Below are 22628 nucleotides of genomic sequence, written 5' to 3'. Positions count from 1 at the left end.
TTTCTCAGACAATATGTTTTGATTATGTTTCCTCCCTCCCCCCAATTCCTCCCAGACCTTCCTCACCTCTGGCTTTTTGTTTTGTTTTGAATTTTAGGAAGTTTTTTTTTTTTTTTGAGAGAGAGAGAGAGAAAGAGAGAGAGAGAGAGAGACAGACAGACAGACAGACAGACAGACAGAGACAGATGAGATGAGATGAGAGAGAGAGAGCGAGAGCAAGCACATGAGTGAGCTTCTAACTCTTGCCAAAGAAATTTTACAAGTCTTCACACTGTCATTTGCCAAAGACCAATTATTGCCTTCTGCACAACCTAATAAAGATGAAGTCAATGAATCTCTTGCCTATCCGGAGGCTGTAGAGTGTTCTGCTTTTCATTCTTCAGGCTCCTCAGGACCCACACCCCACAGGACCCAATGCGCTGGCCATGTGAAACTTCCATGTGTAGTTTTTTACTACAGCAGCGTCCAGTGACCATGCAACCTGTCATGAAAAGCACACCCCTGTCCCAACAGATAGCCTAGGGACAGCAGTTTCAACGAGAGGCTTGGGAACACTCTGTCAACCTAAGGAAGCCCCTTCTCTTGTCACTTCCCTTGCATAGCTGGCAGCACAGGGAAGGGAGCTGGGTACGGGAACAGCCATTCACCTGCAGCAGCCAGCCATGGGTCAGCTGGCAGCAGGACACAGAGAGAAGCTCAGTAAACCACTAAACTAGTGCTTCTCAAAGAGAACTCTCCTGATCGACTGGACAAGGGACCCTTGCAAATCCATTTGAGAGCCTCATGGGAGACTCACACATGCAAACTGCCTAGCCATCCCCTGCCTGAGGATCAGGAAGCCTCAGTGGACAGAGCTCTGGGGCTGTGACTATCAAAGCTCCCTTCCTTCCAGGTAAGACAGAGGTTCTAAGAGGGATCCCTCCACACCTTCACCTTCTAGGGAACTTTTGAGAAGACAGGAAGCAGGACACTATGCAGAAGCACCAGATAGGGATTGCTGAGCCCAGGCTCTGCTGCTCAATTTCCAAAGGGGCAAGATAGAAACACTATCTATCTCATACAACAACTCTCTCTTTACAGACTGTCTGAGATTCAAGAGGACAGGAAAACAAACAAAACACACTTGTCCAGGACCACTGAACTACATTTGGCTGTCACTCGACGTGGGCAGTTGCTGTAAAACCAAATTCTGGGAGCCTGTGAAACAGACATTTCCATAGCTACAGACTCCCTAGAATAGACAGCACCTTGCCTCCAACCCAGTGAAGATACAGCAGGAACATCCGTATTTTGTCATAACAGACAACAGAGCAGGAATTCACAAGCAATCCCCAGCAATGGGAATACAGAAAGCCAATGGAATGACAGAGGACTGGTAGAGTAACAGCAGCCATGGATTATCATGAAGAGAGAAAATAGATGACCTGGCACAATTCTCCTGTCTCGACATGCAATCAGCCCCTTTCTTTATTATATGACATTTTTCAATTATATGGATGGGAGCCTTGAGTTAAATGTGGGCAGACATAGTACAGGTCCCTGGAAGCGATGTAGCAAGGCAGGGTCAGCGCCAGTTAGGGGGCAGGGGCGGAGCAAGACTAAACATAATGAAAGACAGCTGTGTGAACTCAGACTTTGAGATAATCATGGCTGAGGAAGAAAGAGAAAATGGGACAGTATCATGAGTCTTTGGAAAATTACTTTACACTGGTAGGTATAAAGGAAATAAAAAATACTTCTCCCACTCTCTGTCCCCTTTTCCAGCAGCATATGTGAACTGGACATGCAGATGAGCTCATGTCTAGTCAGGAGGGTTTTCTAAGCATGTAACAAATGTTTATTGCTTTAACTAAAACTAGATTCACACATGACTTCATGGTGAAAAAGTGCGAACAAGCTCTCAAGAAACCAGTCAAGCTAATCACTAATATTAATATACCAGAGAACTGAGTGTCTGGCAAAGGCACTTGGAAAAAAGCACTGGACAGGCGAGACAGTGTTCATGAGAATAACTCAGACCCTTCGAGAAAATGCATGGGCCCGTGTAGATAAGGCACCAGGGAAGGAGAGAATTGTGGATAATAAATGTGGAGAAAGTTTTCCAAATTGGCAATGTCCTAGATTTTAAACACATATCCTGGAAATATATAGGCACTGACACATGATTCTTAAGACACTGGCTTTAAATGATTATGAAATTGAGATGTTCTCACCAGCTGATAAAGGATTGCTGCGACACTCCAGAATTTTCTGGAGGAGCTATTCACTGGCCTGTGATTTTTTTTTACATTTACTTTGTGTGTGTGTGTTTGCATGTGTGTTTGCATGTGTGTTTGCATGTGTGTGCACGTGTGCATAAGTATGAACATGCACATGTGTTGGAACACATGGCAGTTTGGGCAGATTGTGGAAGTTGGCTCTCTCCTCCATTGTGTGACTCTTTGTTATCTCATTCAGGGTTTCAAGCTTGGCAGCAAGTGCCCTTACCCTCAGAGCCATCAGCCTTGATTTGGTTTGGTTTGGTTTGGTTTGGTTTGGTTTGGTCTGGTCTGGTGTCTTGTCTTAAGTCTTGGTGTTATTGTTAGTAACTGACTCAATCCAAGTGACCAATATCTTTATTTTTTAAGTTCCTAAAGTAAGAGTCTCAAAAAGTACCTTCATGCCTAGAGAACATTAGATCTGATGAAGATGCAGACCCAGACATATAGAATGCACCAGCCTAAGCCTTACCCAACATGTTGCCTGTTAGGACCAGTTAACTGCCAGCATGGCTGATCTTGAGTGTGGTTTTGTCCCCACTCCTGGTAGCAAATACCTACCTTAGCTATTCAAAACCCATTATATAAAACAGCAGGAGAAACTCAAGGGACACAAGTCAAGGAGTATATTGGTTCAAATACTATATAAAAAGTCTGAACAAGTTGGTTTGGATTTCTTTCTATGTTTTCAATTTGGGGAGATCTTACTGTATGTAAAACAAATAGTCCCATGAACACAGGTGTAAATGAACTCACAACAGTCTTGTTTTTATCATTCTATCTTCTCCTGTTATGGAACCTGAAGCAATTCTCCACACACATATAGTTTCCAACTATAGAGACCTTGTAAAAATAGGTATTTATAAGCAAGTTTTAAAAAGGATCAAAATTTTAAAAAGGAGCAAACATTTAGTCAGTGTCCATATTTACAACTTTTTCATCACTGTTTATGCAGGATATCAACTTAACACAACTTAAGTGTTACTTGGGAAGAGGAATTTCACTGAAGAGATAACCAGATCAGATTGACATATGTCATGTTTGTAAGAGATGGCCTTGATCAATGACTGATATATGAAGGCCCAGGACACTATGGGCAGCATCGTCCTTAGGCAGGTGTGTTTCAACTATATAGGAAAGGTAGATAAACATGAGCCAGAGATCAAGCTGGTTAAGAGCTTGGTTCAGACATCCAGGCTCCTGCCTTAAGTCCCTACCCTGACTTCCTTTATCAATGGACTGTGAACTGGAAGTGTAAGCTGAAATAAAACCTTTCTTTACCTACATTTCCTTACCGTTTGGTCAGAGTGTTTTATTACAGTTACAGAGCTCAGACCAAGAAAAAGATCCAAATAAGGTCCACATATGGCAATTCATTTATATGGGTCTAAAACTCAGAAACACCTATTAACTAATTAATGGAAGATAATGCCCCTACCCTTGGCTAACATATGTACTGAAGAAAATCAACCGTCCTTTAGAGCAGCCCTCTGTCTGGATTTGGCAGATCATTTCCCTAAAGTGATGTCTAGTGTGTGCTTCTGTCTTTAATTATTTGTAGTTATAGTCACGTCTAAACCCAGGGTTGATTTGTTGGCTTGACTACATCATACGTTATATTTCCATCAGGAGGTACCTAATGTCTAGTGGTACCTTGTTTCTGGCATGTTAGCAACTTTTGTTTTGTTGTTAATTCATTAATGGATTAATTAAAGGCCAAAAAACACAGGCTTTCTATTCTTTATTACCTACAAAGACTTTCATTTTGAAAAGAGATGTCCTTTTACCTTAAAATTCAATATGAAAAGGCAAGATGAATGTGAGATTTTTAAATTTTGCCCTTTTCAAAGTAACTAGCCCACCAGCACCTACTGCCTATTCATCTTGTCTATCATTGTTAGTTTTTAGTATCTGTGTGAGTGTGTCCATCAGTTCAAACTTATTCAGTGTGTTTAGATCCAAAGCAATTATCATCCTGATTGATACACATTGATCAAATACACAATACACATTGTTCCATCTCTGGACAACCATTGGGCAACCCTTCAGCTTGCTTCTGAGGGAGAATATCTTAGAGTTATCTGATAGCGCCCTGCTCTTAAAACCTGACAAAGAAACCATACCCCCGGCAACAGACTTGGAGTGTAGGAGAAAAGAGGACACGACTTTAGAACTTTCCAGAAAACGGGTCCCATTCTGGAAAGAAGAGACGGTACGAATGAACAAGTTTAAAGAAAAGGGTAAGAATATGTGGGTAAGTTAGAGGGTTATTTGTTGGGGTTCTTTCTTCCTTCCTTCCTTCCTTTCTTCCTTCCTTCCTTTCTTTCTTTCTTTCTTTCTTTCTTTCTTTCTTTCTTTCTTTCTCTTTCTTTCTTTCTTTCTTTCTTTCTTTCTTTCTTTCTTTCTTTCTTTCTTCCTTCCTTCCTTCCTTCCTTCCTTCCTTCCTTCCTTCCTTCCTTCCTTTCTTTCTTTGGTTTACCCAGCCATTTTTGCCTGATGCCTCTTAATAGGAAGAAACTCACTCTGGCTAAAATTATCAACAAAGAATTTTTTTTTGGTGGGGGGGGTTCGAGACAGGGTTTCTCTGTGTAGCCCTGGCTATCCTGGGACTCACTCTTAGACTAGGCTGGCCTCGAACTCAGAAATTCGCCTACCTCTGCCTCCCAAGTGCTGGGATTAAAGGCATGTGCTATCACATCTAGCCCAAAGAAAATCTTTTAAAGACATGGATAAGACAAGAATTAGAGGAAAGTGGTATGAGTATAAAATTATAATGGAAAAAATAATGAACCTAGACAGCAATCCTCAATGCAAGGGTCACCTTCTCAATCCCACAGCCCTCCTCTGCCCATTGCTGTCTCATGGGTATCTGAAGCCTGACCTAGCCCTTCACTAAGGGCTTCTCTCAGTATAGAGATGAAGGAAAGGTTTGATGTGCATGGGGTGTTAACATGAAATTAGTGGTGAGAGACTTGCACGTGCATGAGGAAACATACCTACAATTGCAGGATTTATAATAACAAATTTGGGATTAAGTAAACCATCTACCCAGAGAAGAATGAGCAGAACAGCTTGAGCTCACTGCATACAATACAACCCGAGTCAGAGATAGTCACACCCACTCCCATTCACTCTCCATGAAGAAGCTGAAGTAGGATACATGCAGCATAATGGCATGCATGAAGTTAATACACTGTGCTATACACTATGGTATACATTATGGGTATCTACCACTAGAATGGAAACATGAATATACATAACATTAAATACAACTATTGATAGAGAGAAGACATGGGGTGGAAGAAGTTAGTGATTGGGGTAAAGCAACAGAACACAGGTCTTTAACTACAATCAAATGGGTTTTCTTTTTTTAAAAAAAATGAATATAGAATAAAATATTATTTGCTTAAGTTGTCCTTACTTTTTATACTTGAAATGTTTGACATAAAATATTCTCTTTGAGAATTCTGTTCTAATTTTCCTGTGTGTGCATGATATGTGTATATGCATGTGGACACATGTGGGAGGGTTGCAGGCACATGTGTGCAAGCGCATGTGGAGGCCAAAAGTTGACATCAGTGGTTTTCCTCAATTGCTCTCTACCTTTTGTATTGAGGCGGGGTCTCTCACCTGAATCCAGAGCTCACCGGCTCAGTTAGAGTAGCTATTCCGATTGCCCTAGATTCCTATTTCCAACTCTGGAGCACTGGGAATCCTGGTAGGACATCATGCACAGTCTGCATTTACCTGGATGCTGGAGATCCAAAGCGATTCTATCCTCTGCTCAGCAAGCCCATGGCTCAGTCTCCCATCTCCTCAACCCCCTGACCTAACTTGTAATGTCCTCAAAACAAACTTTTTTATTTGTAATAAACACAGGTATAAGTTTTTATATATCTAACTTTAGCAAAGGAAAACCAGAACTGTAGTATTTTGGCTTTTGTTTTTCCTTTTTACCTGAAATATCTGCTTCAGTGAGAAAAGGGCCCTTCTTAGATCTCGGCCACTGGAGTTGTACAGCTTTTCTGAAATAAAGAATACAACGATTAATTTAGTTGACTCAATGAATGATACAAACATGAGAAGTTATGAAGAATGGCACCTTTTACCAGAAGATGACAATGCAGCCACTCAAGTCACCTCATACACTGACCTGGTCTACTACATAGGCCAGAGAGTCTCTCTCACCCCATCTTCCTCTTCAATACACGTTTAACAGACTGTTTTCCGGTTTGTAGCTATAAGTGGTTGTTCCACTTAGTGGCCAAATACACAGAGAAAACCAATGCAGCCCAAATACACTGCAAGGAAATAGTTTGTGTTAAATTGGGAATTTATGTGATAAAGTAGAACATAGAATTGTTGAATCCTGCATGGTCATGCACAAGGGAGAGGGTGACATGGTTCCTGCCCCTGGAACAGAGCCAGCAGTAAGTGTGTCTCCATGAGTGTTAATGGTTGCTGTGGCTGTAAGGCTTGTTTGTATAATAATGTACATATTTTCATGTTCCTCCTTCGAGGAATGTCCTCTCTGCCAAGGTTAATGACTCCGTGCTAATTAGAAGCAGCATGGGTCCAAGAGACGAGGGCATGTCTGTGTCTTAGCAAAATGGTAAATGCTGAGACCTTCAGGAAACAAACTCTGAAAACCTGAGTTCAAAAAAATATAATTTTTCAATATACAAAATATAAGGATGTAATATGAATTATATAAGAGGCTTCACAAACCTAAAAGAGTAAAGGCAGATGCACTAGGAGCCAACTTGTCAGAAAGATACAAAGGCAGGCAGATTCCTGAGTTCAAGGTCAGCCTGGGACAGAACTTAGGCCCAGGTGTAGTAGCAATGGTGATATCAGATCGAGATCCCACCCAGCTAGCTTATTGTCTGTGTTTACAAAGGTAGGCAGATCTCTGAATTTGTTTGCAATATTAAATATATATATATATATATATATATATATATGTGCTTACTGTCTAAGAATCAAGGAGCTGGGGTCATGGGACACTGAGTCATGGCATATCAAAAGGGCACCTGGGGTAGTCACTGAATTGATGTGTAAATAAAAGACTGGGCCTTTGATCTGCAAGAGATGAGCCATCCAGAAAATGTTTAGAATTGCAAGAAAGTGCTGTCTCCACAAAGAGAGCTATCTAGAAAACTGTATGGACCAGGACATAGCCTGCTAGTTTGTACTCGTGTTTTGACTACAAGTTCTTTCTTTCAGTTCTTACAGACACCCCTTCCTCAGAACCCCTCTCTAAGTCAAGGCTCGTCCTTAGCATAGAACCACTTAGAAATAAGGAACTTATGTGATAGAGTAGAACATTAAATCTCTTAGCATGTTAACCTCTTTTTAAAAAAAAAAAAATGGATATTTTCTTTATTTACATTTCAAAGGTTATCACCTTTTCCAGCTCCCCCCCAACTCTCTATCCCATCCTCCCTCCCCCTGCTTTTATGAGGGTGTTCCTCCACTAACCCACAGACTTCAACCTTCCCACCCTCAGTTCCCCTACACTGGGGCATCCATCGAGCCTTCAGAGGACCAAGGACGTCTCCTCACATTGATGCCTTATAAGGCCGTCATCTGCTACGTATGAAGCTAGAGCCATGTGTACTCCTCTGTTAATGACTTAGTTCCTGGGAGCTCTGGGGGGTCTGGTTAGTTGATATTGTTGTTGTTCTTATGGGGTTGCAAACCCCTTCGACTCCTTCAGTCCTTTCTCTAACTCCTCCATTAGAGACACCACACTCAGTCCAATGGTTGGCTAAGAGTATCAACCTCTGTATTTGTCAGACTCTGGCAGGGTCTCTCAGGAGACAGCTATTTCAGGCTTCTGTCAGCATACACTTCTTGGCATCCACAATAGTGTCTGGGTTTGGTAACTGTATATGGGATGAATCCCCAGGAGGGACAGTCTCTGGATGGCCTTTCCTTCAGTCTCTGCTCTACACTTGCTCTACATATTTGCTTTTGTGAGTATTTTGTTTTCCTTCTAAGAAGGACCAAAGTACCCACACTTTGGTTTTCCTTCTTCTTGAACTTCATGTAGTCTGAGAATTCTATCTTGAATATTTGGAGCTTTGGGGCTAATATTCACTTATCAGTGAGTGTGTACCATGTGTGTTCTTTTGTGATTGGGTTACCTCACTCAGGATGATATTTTCTAGTTCCATCCATTTGCCTAAGAATTTCATGAATTCATCATTTTTGAAAGCTGAGTAGTACTTCATTGTGTAAATGTACCTCATTTTCTGTACCCATTCCTATGTTGAGGGACATCTGGGTTCTTTCCAGCTTCTGGCTATTATAAATCAGGCTGCTATGTACATAGTGGAGCATGTATCCTTATTACAAGTTGGAGCATCTTTAGGGTGTATGCCCAGGAGTGGTATACCTGAGTCCTCAGATTATTTTCTGAGGAACTGCCAAACTGATTTCCAGAGTGGTTGTACCATCTTGCAATCCCACCAGCAATGGAGGAGTGTTCCTCTTTCTCCACATCTTCGCCAGCATCTGCTCTCACCTGAGTTTTTCATCTTAACCATTCTGACTGGTGTGAGGAGGAATCCCAGGGTTGTTTTTATTTGCAGTTCCCAGATGACTAAGGTTGTTGAACATTTCTTTAGGTGCTACTTGGCCATTCAATATTCCTCAATTAAAAATTCTCTGTTTAGCTCTTTACTCCATTTTTTAATAGGGTTATTTGGTTCTCAGGAGGCTAACTTGTTGAGTTCTTTCCATATATTGTATATTAGCCCTCTATCAGATGTTAGGATCTTTTCCCAATCTGTTGGTTGCCATTTTGTCCTACTGACAGTGCTTTACAATTTTATGAGGTCCCACGTGTCCATTCTTGATCTTAGAGCATAAGCTATTGGTGTTCTGTTCAGGAAAATTTCCCCTGTGTCCACGTTCTCCTCTATAAGTTTCAGTGTATCTGATTTTATGTGGAGGTCCTTTATCTACTTGAACTTGAGCTTTGTACAGGAGATAAGAATGGGTCAATTTGCATTCTTCTACATGCTGACCTCCAGTTGAACCAGCACCATTTGCTAGAGCAATTAGACCACAAAAGGAGGTCAAAGAGATACAAATTAGAAAGAAAAAAGTCAAAATATCACCATTTGCAGATGATATGGTCCTAGACTTAAGTGACCCCAAAAATTCCACCAGAGAATTTATCCTAAAGCTGATAAACAACTTCAGCAAAGTGACTGGATATAAAATTAACTCAAATCAGTAGCCTTCCTCTACTCAAAGGGTAAACAAGCTGAGAAAGAAATTAGGGAAATGACACCTTTCACAATAGTCACAAATAATATTACATAACTTGGTGTGACTCTAACCAAGCAAGTGAAAGATCTGTATGACAAGAACTTCAAGTCTCTGAAGAAAGAAATTGAAGAAGGTCTCAGAAGATGGAAAGATCTCCCATGCTCATGGATTGGGAGGATTAATATAGTAAAAATGGCCATCCTGCCAAAAGCAATCTACAGATTCAATGCAACCCCCATCAAAATTCCAAATCAATTCTTCACAGAGTTAGAAAGAGCAATTTGCTCATTTGGATCAACAAAAATCCCAGGATGGTTTAAGGGAGTATCTAATTCATACAAATTGTTGTAATCTTATGGACAGGGAGCTATTTGTAATATTTCTGGTCCCCTTCTATTGACTACCCATCTCTCTTAGCTTTGATACTGATCATTTAATATTGTTATTATTCTCAACAGTAAAAGAACTTATGGGGGAATCACCATCCCTGACCTCAAGCATGTAACCTCTTAAACTATGGCTTACAACCCCTCATGATCAGGTAACTGAATCACACACACACACACACACACACACACACACACACATGCCGACAGCAAAACATTCACACAGGTAACGAATTTCAAAGTGGGTCTGGCATTACGTGCCTCTGCTGTGTCCCCGTGACTTCACTGCAGCCTGGATTCTGAACATATAACATGTTCTGCTTGCACTGTGAATAGTATCATGTCATGTAACACCAGCAAGGGCCCTTTGAGACAACTGTATGTTGTTAATTCCAGTGTTTTCAGTGTAACATTTCTACTCTTAGAGATATATAATGATTTAATTGGTAATTAGAACTGTAGTCATGAGCAGGATGCACCTGCTTTAAGTGTTAACTCTGAAAGTGACAAGCCCTGGGAGAGACTTGGAAGCAAGCAAGGTTAGAAGCTATAGCACTGCATAGAGGTAGCAACTTAATTTATTCAGTTCCTATAAGAAAGGGCTATGCAGATATACAGGTTCTTGGATGAACTCTGGTAACTGATATGGTTTAAGGGAGTATCTAATTCATACAAATTGTTGTAATCTTATGGACAGGGAGCTATTTGTAATATTTCTGGTCCCCTTCTATTGACTACCCATCTCTCTTAGCTTTGATACTGATCATTTATGTCTGATCACCTTTTGACTTAGCCAGAATAGAGTCCTGGCAATCATGCCATCCTTTTCACAACCACCCATGGGCTTTGCTGGCTTTCTCGCTGTTTCTGGGGTGTTAGTTCACTGATTATTCTCTTCCTTTCGTGTCCTCTGGGTTTCAACTGCTATTTCTTTTTTCCTAGTTTCTAATTCTTTTAAAAATTATTGTCTGTTGTAAAATAGCTCCCTGGAACTTTTCATTTTTGCTGTACTAGGGATTGAGCTCAGGGCCTCCACCATAGACTGCTAGATAAGCACTCTACTGCTAGGCTATGTCCAAAGCCCACTTTTAAAGTTTCTTAAAGCAGGATCTTCACTAATTAATTTGATGTTTTTATTTTTGAAAATCAGCAATCATTCCCAATTTCTTCTAAGCAACTCTGTACTTTCCTAAGCATTCTGACATGTTTCCTTTCATTCAAATTTTATTCATAGTGAATATTTCATTAAACTCAAATGTGAAGGGGCTAAAGCAATGGTTCAGTGGTTACGAACATACACTGCTCTTCCCTAGGACCCAAGTTCAGGTCCCAGGTCTCATGTCAGGCAACTCACAACCAACCACTTGCAACTCCAGCTCCAGGAGTCTTCTGAGCTAAATTGTCACCTGCAGATGCACCCACGTACACACACACACATACATTTAAAAATACAAAATCTTTAAAATCCAAGTAGAAATAACCTAATCCTGTGACTGGTTTATTAGAAATATCACTAATTTGTAAATATTCAGGATTTTTCAGATAACTTGTTTAAAAATATGATTTTATGATATCAGTTCTTTTAGATTTTAAGGTGAATTTTATCACCAGAATATCCTGATAATTAGCCCATATATTGAAAATGGTATGTATTTTGTCAAAATTAGGAATACTGGTCTATAACTATCCACTGAATCAAGTTAAGTGATAGTGTTGATCAACTCGTACACACTTAGAAAGATGGGGTCTCACTAAGTAGCCTTGGCTGGCCTGAACTTACTATGTAGACAAAGCTGGCTTTAAGTTCATCCATATCCACCTGCCTCTTGGCTCCAAATGCTGGGATTAGAGCCATGTGATACCATGCCTGGCTTCTGTACGTTCCATTCGCTCATTTTATAGATGGATGTGTAAGGACTGCTGAGCTGTCCAGAAAGCAGGCTGCATTTCTGCTTTCAGCTCCATGAATTTTTGTGTTAGCTGCTTTCTAGTTCTGTTGTTAGGTACATTTACACTTGAAGATGCAATGACCTCTTGGCTCACTAACTTTTTATCATCATACAATATCTGTCTTTATCCTTGATAGTATTCCTTATTCCAAATACTTTTCTGATATTGATGCAGCCATTTAAGTTTTTAGCATTTCTGTATTTTTCCTATCCTCCAATTTAAACTCTCTACATAAAGTTTCTAGTGGACATCGGTGCATTTTACTCTTTATACAACCTGATAGTGCATGCTTCTTCACACTGCTGAGAACTGAGCCCAGAGCTTTCTATTTGGCCAGCACTGCATCACTGAGCTACATCCCAGCCCTCTGCTCCTAATGAGTGCAATACCTACCCCCTGCTGTATCCTAACCCCTAGGGCATCCTAGGCACACAGTGCACAAGGACAGAGACCTCAGGAAGGTTCCAACGCTGACTCTCACCTTCCGGTAAGAAACAACCTCTAGAAAAGCCAAACATCTTTGAAAGGTCTCCAAACTCCTTGCTTCCCTTTTTTTCCAACTGCCACTGAATTTAAACAAACTAAAATTCCTTTAAACAGAACATCTTCTAGTCCAACATCTTTAATTTTGGCCACTGTTTGTTGAATACTCCCCATTCCAAACAAAACCACACAACCAAATAGCATCCTTCCATAAGAATGACTTTCTTCATGCAAGTAAATTCTCACTTAAAAGGAGATTCTTATTTTTTTTTATTTATTTCTTATATCTAAGTATACTGTAACTGTCTTCAGACACACCAGAAGAGGGCGTCAGATCTCATTACAGATGGTTGTGAGCCGCCATGTGGTTGCTGGGATTTGAACTCAGGACCTTTGGAAGAGCAGTCAGTGCTCTTAACCACTGAGCCATCTCTCCAGCCCAAGATTCTAATTTCTTAAAGATTCGTTTTTATGCTGTATAAATAGATGTTTTTCTGCACATATGTTTGTATATCACATATCTGCAGTGCCCACAGAGACCAGAAGAGTGCATCAGATCCCCTGGTACTGGAGCTACAGACATTTGTTAGCTACCATGCGCATGCTAGGAATCAAACCCAAGTCCTCCATGAGAGCAACACGTGCTCTTAACTGCTGAGTATTCTCTCCAGCCCACAGAGTCACAACATTTTAATGTAGATTTTTTTTTTAATCAAATATCAAACGAACAGCTAAAATCCATATGCCATATGACAGGTAGCTATTTCATGTTTAATGGTCAGTGCCCTCACCTCAAGTTCTCTAGAGCTGCTAGTGGTCTGCTTCAATCACCATGTGAACAAGCATCATACGCTGGCCCCTCTGTCACAGAAGAGCCATGGTGGAGCCATCTCCAGTACAGGTAAAATGGAAGTCATATCTATCAGTTACTTTCCTGGTGGTTGTGACAAGATGCCTGGCAGAAGCAACCTCATGATTAAAGAGTTCATTTCGGTACCTGGTCTGGAGGTGGGGAGAGCAGGGAATCACGGAGAAGGCAGGCAGTTCAGAAATCAGAGAACTCAGGCAAGAGGCAGATCATAACCCTCAAAGCCCACCACAAGAAACTCAATTCCTCTAACCCAGGCCCCACGACTTTCCATAACCTCTCAGAACAGCATCATCACCTATGGGGACCAAGTGTTCAGACACACAAGCCTGTGAGATACAATTCATACTCATTAGCACTGTTAAGCCAACAACTCATAAGACATCCCTACTAGAAAATGGCTTCTTAAGTGCAGCACTGGAGTCAAAGTCGTCATCGAAAGCCCCTCTGCCTAAACTGACTGCTTTGTTGTTCTCAGCACATATTTCAGGAAGCACCTTCAGCTATGGGCCCAGGAAAGATGACAAAAGAAGGATTTGTAAATAACACACCCTTTGTCCTTTACAGAGGGTATACTGCATGCTGGTGGGCCAGAATCCAGCAGGCATCTGACTATGTCAGATATCCTACCCAGCAACAGACAAGAGTGCTGCTCCACAGAGATGCGACTTTAGAGAACCTGCAGATCAAAGCAGAAATATTCCTTCCCATCCCTTCCCATCCTGGTTCTTTTGCTCCATAGCTAACTACCTCCAGTTAGTGGCAAGTGTGGCATGAGGGAAAATAAGTTCAAGAAACAAAGTATTCTGTCTGTGTCAAGTCCAGGCTTCCCTATGCAGAAACTGAGACTTATGGCAGCTGAGTCATCTTAAAGTGGGAAGGTCCATCTAGCTCCCTCTCAGCTCCTAAAGAGTATGGTTGCTACCACTCTTGGGTCCACCTTACAGAACTCTCACTGTTCTAGAAGCAGCTGTCCACACAAACCCTGGCAAGTCTTCTGAGAATGACTGGTAGCCACGGGGTTCTCTACCTCTGCAGCCTAGATCTACCTTCTGCAGGCTGTGTCTTGGGTCTCACATGTCTGTTTTGGGACAGCAAGTTCCACATGTGCATATAACTTCAGCCCACGATTAGTTGTGCTGTCAATAGGACAAGGAAGACAACCTTGATGTTTGGAGAAAGTAAGACCAGAACTCTCATGGAAAAACAAACAAACAAACAAACAAACAAACAAAACAGTGAGAAGATTGCAACCCATTTAACCAGTGAGTAAGTGTGGAAAAAGACAATCTAATTTTATTCAAGAAAGAAGGGGAAAATTATATCTAGAATAATTCCATAAAACCACTGACTTTAGGATTAATCATTACAAAACACATTTTCTCACCAAACGGCAAACCCAGGAAGCAAGAGTTTCACACACACACACACACACACAAAAACCTAGGACATGGGAGCCCCTCCTTTGCTGAGGTGACTCAAGGACCTTCCTTCATCCTTACACTGCCACTTGGAGTTGTATTCACAGATAAGATGGCAGTCACACCTCAAGATCTGTGTGTATTGGCTGCAGAGAAGGCAACCATTGTGGACTCTGGATGAAGACAAGAGCAATGAGTGCCAGCGCCACCAGTTCTGGAGCTGTGTGGAACCTTTCTCTTCAGACATCAGTCACAATGGGGTGGTTCAAAACAACAACAGTTCACGAAATATGGTCAAAGACAGCCAGTGGCCAAGCTTGGGTGCCCTTCCTAGATGGAAAGCACTTAGTCTGAATTCCTACAGTTGACAATCTTCTCACGTGTGCAAGGGGTGATCTGACTCACAGACGGCAGGAAGTACACGCTGCCTCATCCTGCACCCCGGCCTCCTTCTAGCACTCTGATGTTTTCAAGGGAAAAGGCAGCAGACAAATGAGCTTTACTTCCGAGATTATTCATAAAGCATTGTTTTTCAGAACACAAAATTGTCTTTGATGTGTTATATTTCTCATCTCACTGTGACAAAATACCCCACCAAAGCAATTTCAGGAAGGAAGAGTTTGTTTGGGTTCACAGTGTGATGGTATAGTCCAGTCTGCCATCATGTGGAAAGTGTGGCAATGAGAGAGGCTTCCATTGTAGCATCAGGAGAGAAGGACAGCTGGTCACAGAGCAGCTGCAGTCAGGAAGCTGAGGGCAATGAACACTGATGCGTATCCAACTTTCTCCATTTCATTGAACGCAAGAGCCCCAGCCCACAAACTGGTGCTACCTACATTCAGTGTGTGTCTTCTCTCCTAAATGAAATCTCTCTGGAAACACCCCAGCACGTACACCTAGGGGCATATCTTCCTAGGTGGTTCTAAATCCATCAAACTGACAACTGAGATTAACCATCATACTTGGTATTTCTGTAAATCATTTATTACAGTAGGTTTATTTTTTAAATTAGAGTCAGACTCTCTTACTCAAACATCACATACACATAAACACGAGGCAAATACCTAATCCACTGAAATTGCTCATCTCCTAGCCAGGACACTAAAATATCACCCTGCACTTTAGAGAAGACACACACAGAGAAGCAGGTGAGTGTGGCTCCTCCTTCTGACTATGGTACTGAGTAGTGGCTACCTGTGCCCTCCAGTCATCTGAGAAGCTGCCAGTCTACCAGCCTCCAGACAAAGAAACTAGCTATACAGGAACAAAAAGATCCTTCAACTTTGAAAGGGCATTATTATTATTATTATTATTATTATTATTATTAACAATAACAACAACAATAATAATGTAATTACTATTGAGAGAATATGAACACATATATTATGGGCAAGGGGCACATGTGCAGTGTTCAAATGTAGATTAAAGGACAATTTCTAAGTCTGCTCATTACTTATGCCTTTACATGCAACCCAGGGATTAAACTCAAGTGACCAGGCTTTCTTAGCAAGTGCCTTTACAAGTTGACCTACCCAACAAAAATCTTTTGATGGACAAAAGATTGCCTGAGAAAAACCTCATGTCAGTCCAGATTCCATTGGAGTATAGTCTCACCTCACACAGCTCCTAGTGATATGACCTTTAGAACAATCTTTTGCTGATTATCTCCTATGCGTGTACTATGTGGAGACTGGGACCGCCAATGGACATGAAGACGGTCATAGCCATTGAATGAGTTGACAGCCTGGGGAAGAAACAAGCACAGCTCCACCTCATGATAATGTCATATGAAAACTCCATGGCAATGCTCAGGAGTCCTAGAGGAAGGACTGACCAAGTCTGTGGTCCTGATGCTGGAAGGAGCAGGTGAGCCTGAATAAAGTCAGTCATGGCAACAGGCTGTTTGTGAGAGGAAGAAAAAAGCAGTAGACATGCAGCCAAGCAGAAATGAAGCCATGTGGTCAAAGAGAACAACCACCTGACACAGCTGCCACATGGGCAGGTGGGCTCACTGTCACCATCCAGGCCAGTGAAGATACATGGAGAGATACACAGTGAAGATACACAGGGAGATACACAGTGAAGATACAGAGGGAGATACACAGTGAAGATACACAGGGAGAGTCAGCCCAGGGAGGGTTTCATGGGTTGGGCTTTGTGATTTCATCTGTGTGGTTTGCAGGGGATCATAGAGGGCTCAAGAAGAGTGAAAGCAGGAGTGGGGATGTGGAAGACCAAGTTCATTGCCTGCATGGCTGACCAGCACAGAAGAACTGAAGAGGCAGGTAGACGAACGCCAGAAACCAACAAAAAAAGCCTTGGGAATTGAGAATTGGGGAAATATGGGCTATGGCTATGAAACAAGCCTTCATTTGAGATAATGAGAGGCTCTCCAGAAGCTGATCTAGGGTCTGAGGCAGCCTCACTTCCCAGAGTTCATGACCCCGAATGGAGTTCACTTTATTTGTCCTAGGAGAGGACCATGGATCAGTTTCATAGGACTACACATGTTCTGAGTAGGCAGAGAAGAGGTACCAACAATATTTAGTGCTCCAGGCACTCCTAGATGCTTCCCTACAGCCCCTAGATAGATAATTCTGACTCCTCTGTCTTTCTTTCCTTCAGTCACTGGCCACTTAACTTTATGACAAGAGTCATGGCAAACAAAAGAATGGAGAGACCATCAGGGTGCTACAGAGAAGTCTCAGTGAACAGAGTGCTCACCACACAACCATAAGGATCTGAGTTCAAATCTCCTTAACTCATGTGAAGCCAAGCACACTAGTGCACATCTACAATCCCACTCCTATGGTGAGATAGGAGGCAGATATAGGAGAATCCCTGGAAGCTCACAGACCAGCTAGCCTGGTGGCTGCAGGAAAGCTTGAGGTAACAGAGAGACCATTTCAAACAAGGTAGAAAGTGAGGACCAACACCCAAGGTTGTCCCCCAGCCTCCACATTGTGTACACATGTCTGCACACACACATTCCCCAAGTAACCAGGGCATGTATAACTCAATTCTCAGGAAGATAACCTGAGCTCAGTATTGCACATATCAGATCTCTGGGAGATGCCAGAGGCAAGAACAATTCTTAACATAGGATGTGTGTAAGAACAGTATGTAACAAGTTGTTGGTAGAGGGGCTGCTGATAGTGTCAAGTTCTGCAATGATGTATATAGCTGATGGTCTGCCATTGCTAGCTACTGGGCCCCATCCAGGGGGTCATCCTTCTGGTGGTTACCTTGGAAACCACTTCCCCATCCTCATCTTCAGAAAGAAAGCAGCCCAGGAAAAGTTCTTCATACTGCTATACTCAATCGGTGTAAGAATACTGTCCTTTAGAATTTAAGTGAGTGAGTTGGCCTAGGGACCCCAGTGAAATACACTTTCAAATGCTCTCCTCTCTGTCTCCAGAAACCATCCATCCTGAGAGACAAAGCCAGAATCAGCTAGAGTAAACTACTAGCAAGCTGAAAATTCTCTCTCAAGCCTGCCTTTTTTACCTTCAGGATCAAAGAATGGTAAAGAGAAGAGGGTCCTCAGAGTCCCTTAGTCCTGTCTCCAAGGAGAGCCCTACATATATGTCCACAGTGGTCAGCTTCTCATACTGTCCTCCCAACAGGCTGCTGGCCCATGACATTATTTTATGTCATCTTGAGGGTCAGCCCAATGATGATATTAAGAGTTGGGTGGTCTTAGCATTGGGTTCCCTCTGTCTCTAGCTCTTTTCCTCAGGTCTACACCTTGTTAGCTCTCCTCCCCCTTCCTCCTTCTCACATTTCATTTCTCTCCTCTCTGTTAGTCACCATCTGGAGACCTTGAAATATTCACTTCATCATCAGCTTTCATACTACCTTTATCAAGTTATAAAAGTTGACATATTTCAATGTTCATATTTCTTTTTTTACTTCATTCTTTCCCTGAAATCCTGCCTCGTGTGTGTGTGTGTGTGTGTGTGTGTGTGTGTGTGTGTGTGTGTGTGAATGTTGAGTCTCTTCTTTTTCTAGGTCTGTCTTGAGAATTAAATGATGTTTTAAGATGGCCCAGCCAACTGTGGGCAGTACCATTCCTCAGGCAGGTGGTCCTGGGCTATATATAAAGCTGGCTAAGCATGTGGTAGTAAGCAAGCCAGAGAGTGGGCCCCTCTATAGATTTTGCCCTAATTCTCTGCTTTGAGTTCCTAACCTGACTTCTTCCCTGAGTGATGAATTGTGACCTGGAAGTATAAGATTCAATAAATCATTTCTCAACATGCTTTTTGTCAATGCTTTTAAAATTCATAGCATCAGGATAAAATAGGAACATGGTACCTCCAGAAATAGAGCCAAGGTTCTATGGACAGCACATGGTCAGCCTTTCTCAGGCCCTGCCCTCAAGGTTTGGGGAGTAAACTCTTTGCCATCTGTCTGACTCCCTGTATGACCAGAAGATTGCCTTAGCTCAGAGCCTTCTGGGCCTTGTGGACCCTCAGCAAGGCACCATCCCTGCCTGGGAGACAGAGCCTTTGTTTTTTGGGGTCAACAGCTCTTGACACAGAAGGGCTCTCCTTCCCTGCTCTGGAGAGTTTAAGAGAAAGAGGTGCCTGTTGTGTCTTAGAGAGAAGATAAGGATCATTAGCGGGGTCAAGAGGGAACAATCTGACATCAATCATGTCACCTAGCAGAGATGGTGAGGCTCGGGAGTGCACCTGCCCCACACCAGGGGGCCAGGGCTCCCCCCTTTCAGCACCATTCAAGAGAGGAGCAGCCATTCATCCAGGGCAAGTATTGTATCATGCAAACAAAATGGAACCAGAGAAAAGCTCCAGTTTTAAAAGCACCATGCTACGGAGCATTTATTCACTAGCCAATGGGGGAGGGAAGAACTAAAGAACCATAGGAGAAGAACATACTGCTTCATTTCTACAATTACATACAGCAAAGCTAAACGGTGCTTTGTCCTGCAACAAAGTCACACCTAACTGCAGATTTAGATCTCTAAAATAATGAGCTGTGTATGTGTGGAGCCCTAGTTTGAGCTACTCCCCTTCCAGGTTTATTTCCAGCTGTGGGTTCAGCATAGCCACAGTGAGCAGAGACAACATGGTGGGCCCAAGCTCCCTTCTGCCCTAACAACTGCATGAGCTCAACATACTTGCAAATTCACAGGGACACAACTTGGGTGCAGTTTCAAAATCTAACTGGCTTCAATCCACTTAAAACAAAAAACAAACAAACAAACAAACAAAAAAAAACCTTCTGCCCAAAATTTGTCCTACCTACAAAATGTGCAGGTAGAAAGGTGGAGCAGAGATTGAGAAAATGGTCAGCCAATGACTGCCCCAACTTGAGACCCATCCAATGAGCAAGAACCAATCTTTAACACTATTAATGATATGCTGTTATGCTTACAGATAGGAGCCTAGCATACATAACTGTCTTCTGAGAGGCATCACCCAGCAGCTGATGGAAACAGATGCAGAGACCCACAGCCAAACATTAGGCGGAGCTCAGGGAGACTTGTGGAAGAGTTGGGGGAAGGATTGAGGGAGCTGGCATGGTTAAGGACACCACAAGAAGACCTACAGAGTTAATTAACCTGGGTCCATGGGGCCTCACTGAGACTAAACAACCAACCAAAGACCATGCATGGACTAGATCTAGGCCCTCTGCATATTTGTAGCAGATGTGCAGCTTTGTCTTTATTTGAGTCTGCAAATAGGCTCAGTGGGAGAGGATGGCCTTAGTCCTGATGCTACTTAATAATGCACCAGGGTGGGTTGGTACCCATGGGGGGCTTCCCCTTCCCTGAGGAGCAGGGGAGGGTGTAATGGGGAGAGGGGATTTGAGAGTGGAACTAGGAACAGAAGAGGGACAGGGCTGTAATCAGGATATAAAATGAGTGAATAAATCAATGAATGAATGGGAAAAATCTGGTTGACTTCAATTAGACTCAGTGTATCCTACCCTGTCCAAACTCGATGGCATGCAACCACGAAGAACCAGAAGTATAGGGTGCACCACAAAAAGATGACAGGATGCAACAGTGAGCCACGTGCCAGGGGTTCCTTGCAGAAGAAGCAGCTTTGCATTTTGTTCTAAGGACACCAGAGAGACTCTAGATGTTTTAGTTTCAGAGATCTAGGATGTTTTAGTTTCAAGCAAGACAAGTTAGTTTCAAAGAAGCAGAAGGACAGCAGAACAACATGTAAGCAGGAGAGCAACATCCGTAGTCTTGGTGATGCACCAGCTGTGCTGTCAAGAGCAAGGTCTTACCATGATCACAGCCTGACCCTCTTTTGGCTTTCAGAAAATCTCTGAGTCTCCAGTTTTACATTTCCAAACAGTTGTATTGGCATACTATACTTTTAGAATGCCTGACAGTAAAAAGTCAGGCTTTGTGGGAGTGTCAAGATCACAGAGCACATGGGCCCTTACTGTGCTCGTGGGATGTGACATGGAGCAACTAAATTGGAAAGTGCTTCAATAGTTTCTGACAAGCAGAAATAGGCACCCACCCTTGAGCCCAGCAGTTCCACTCCTTGGCTATTCCAAGGGAAAAATGAAAACATACACACAGAAAACTATTTCACACAGATTCACAGTTTCATTACTCACAATAGCAAAAGTCTCCTTGGAATCGTCCAGCATCTGTCAACTGCTAAGCAGGTAAACAGTCTGTGGGCCATTCGGACAAGCAGAGCTAATTGGCAATACAAACACTACAGACACATGCCACAACATGGAAGAGTTTCAAGTCACACTCGGTGAAGGAAGCCAGCCAGCAGGAGGAAGGATTGTTCAACTGCATTTACACAAAGTTTTGGAAAAGACAAATATGATCTTTAGGGACAGAAAGCAGACCAGTGCTTGCTTGGGCTCGGGAGAGGGAAGGCTGCACAGAAGACGCATGAAAGAACTTGAAGGGAAATGGGTTTTTGTCTTGTTTGTCAAGGTACATGCAGTTGTCAAAAGCCATCCAACTGTGCATTTAAAATGTGTCAATCTTCTTGCATGTAAATTATTCTTAGGTAAACTTAATGAGGAAAGAGAAGGTTGATCCTAGAGTCTGAAACTCAGCTCAAGTCCTAACTCTTCAGAGACTCGCTTACTTTAAGTAAGCGCTTGTAAACCACACCAGACATGAGGAATTGTGAGAGTCTACAAAGTGGTGGCTACAAACATCCACAGACCTAAGCTGCATGTGCATCACTACTGTGAAAACACTGGGGAAAGTGCAGGAGATGTGGCCTAGACGGAGAGGCAGGTCTGCACATGCAGACCTCATTCTGGATGGCGGGGGAGAAGGGCCATATAGAGCACCTTCCAGGGGGAACAGGACAACTCTGTCAACAGCTGGAAACTGTCACTGGGAGGATGCAGAAAGGGTGATGGGGCCATTTTGCTCACTGCCAAGTGCTAGGTATGCAAAGATGAACCCAACATAGTCCTCATGAGGAGGTGAGTCTAACAGGATAGCACGGAGAGTTGTACAGTGGACTCTAGGAAATGCTGACACACCCTCAGCAGGGGCTTCTGGGAGACAGATGTGGAGAAGTGAGTCTGTTTCTAGGGTTAGTAGAGGCAGGTGTGGCTCTCCTACTGCTCTTTAGAGAGTCAGCCCGGGGTGGCAGTGGATCCTCTGGATCAGCCACAGGTGACTCCTGGCAGTCATTAATCATGGGCATGGCAGGTCAGCTGACTTATGTTTTCTGATATTCACTCAACCAACATGAAGTCCATTATATGCCCTGCTCTGTGTGAGGCTCCAGATTCACTGAGTGTGGCGGGTCCTCCAGTGGTCCCTGATGCCATTTGTCAGCAGATCGAAGAATTCCCATGGCACTCTCCCCTGTTCCTCGGCTGGCTTCGAGGACCCAGCTGATGAGGACTTCCTTCCCCCACCAGGGTATGTATCTCAGGAGTACCAGCTCCACACTGACATCTAACCGATTCGTCTAAGTGGGAACCAAGGAGGATCCCCTGAGGGCAGCAGCAA

The 22628-nt window shown here is 42.8% G+C and overlaps 1 protein-coding gene across 4 annotated transcripts in view; it reads right to left on the bottom strand.

The window, feature by feature from the left end:
• Positions 1-22628, bottom strand: part of Fhod3 (formin homology 2 domain containing 3) — a 423897-nt gene that overhangs the window by 230931 nt on the left and 170338 nt on the right. For all 4 annotated transcript variants that reach the window (XM_021150413.2, XM_029472088.2, XM_021150415.2 and 1 more), the window contains exon 4: positions 6216-6283. In XM_021150413.2, the coding sequence (XP_021006072.1) occupies positions 6216-6283 (68 nt within the window). The remainder of the gene's footprint in view (positions 1-6215; positions 6284-22628) is intronic.

This window comes from Mus caroli, unplaced genomic scaffold (genome assembly GCF_978045245.1).
Source record: "Mus caroli unplaced genomic scaffold, Mus_caroli_1 scaffold_19, whole genome shotgun sequence".
Classification (NCBI taxonomy): Eukaryota; Metazoa; Chordata; class Mammalia; order Rodentia; family Muridae; genus Mus; species Mus caroli.
This window is presented reverse-complemented; position numbering and strand designations above follow the sequence as displayed.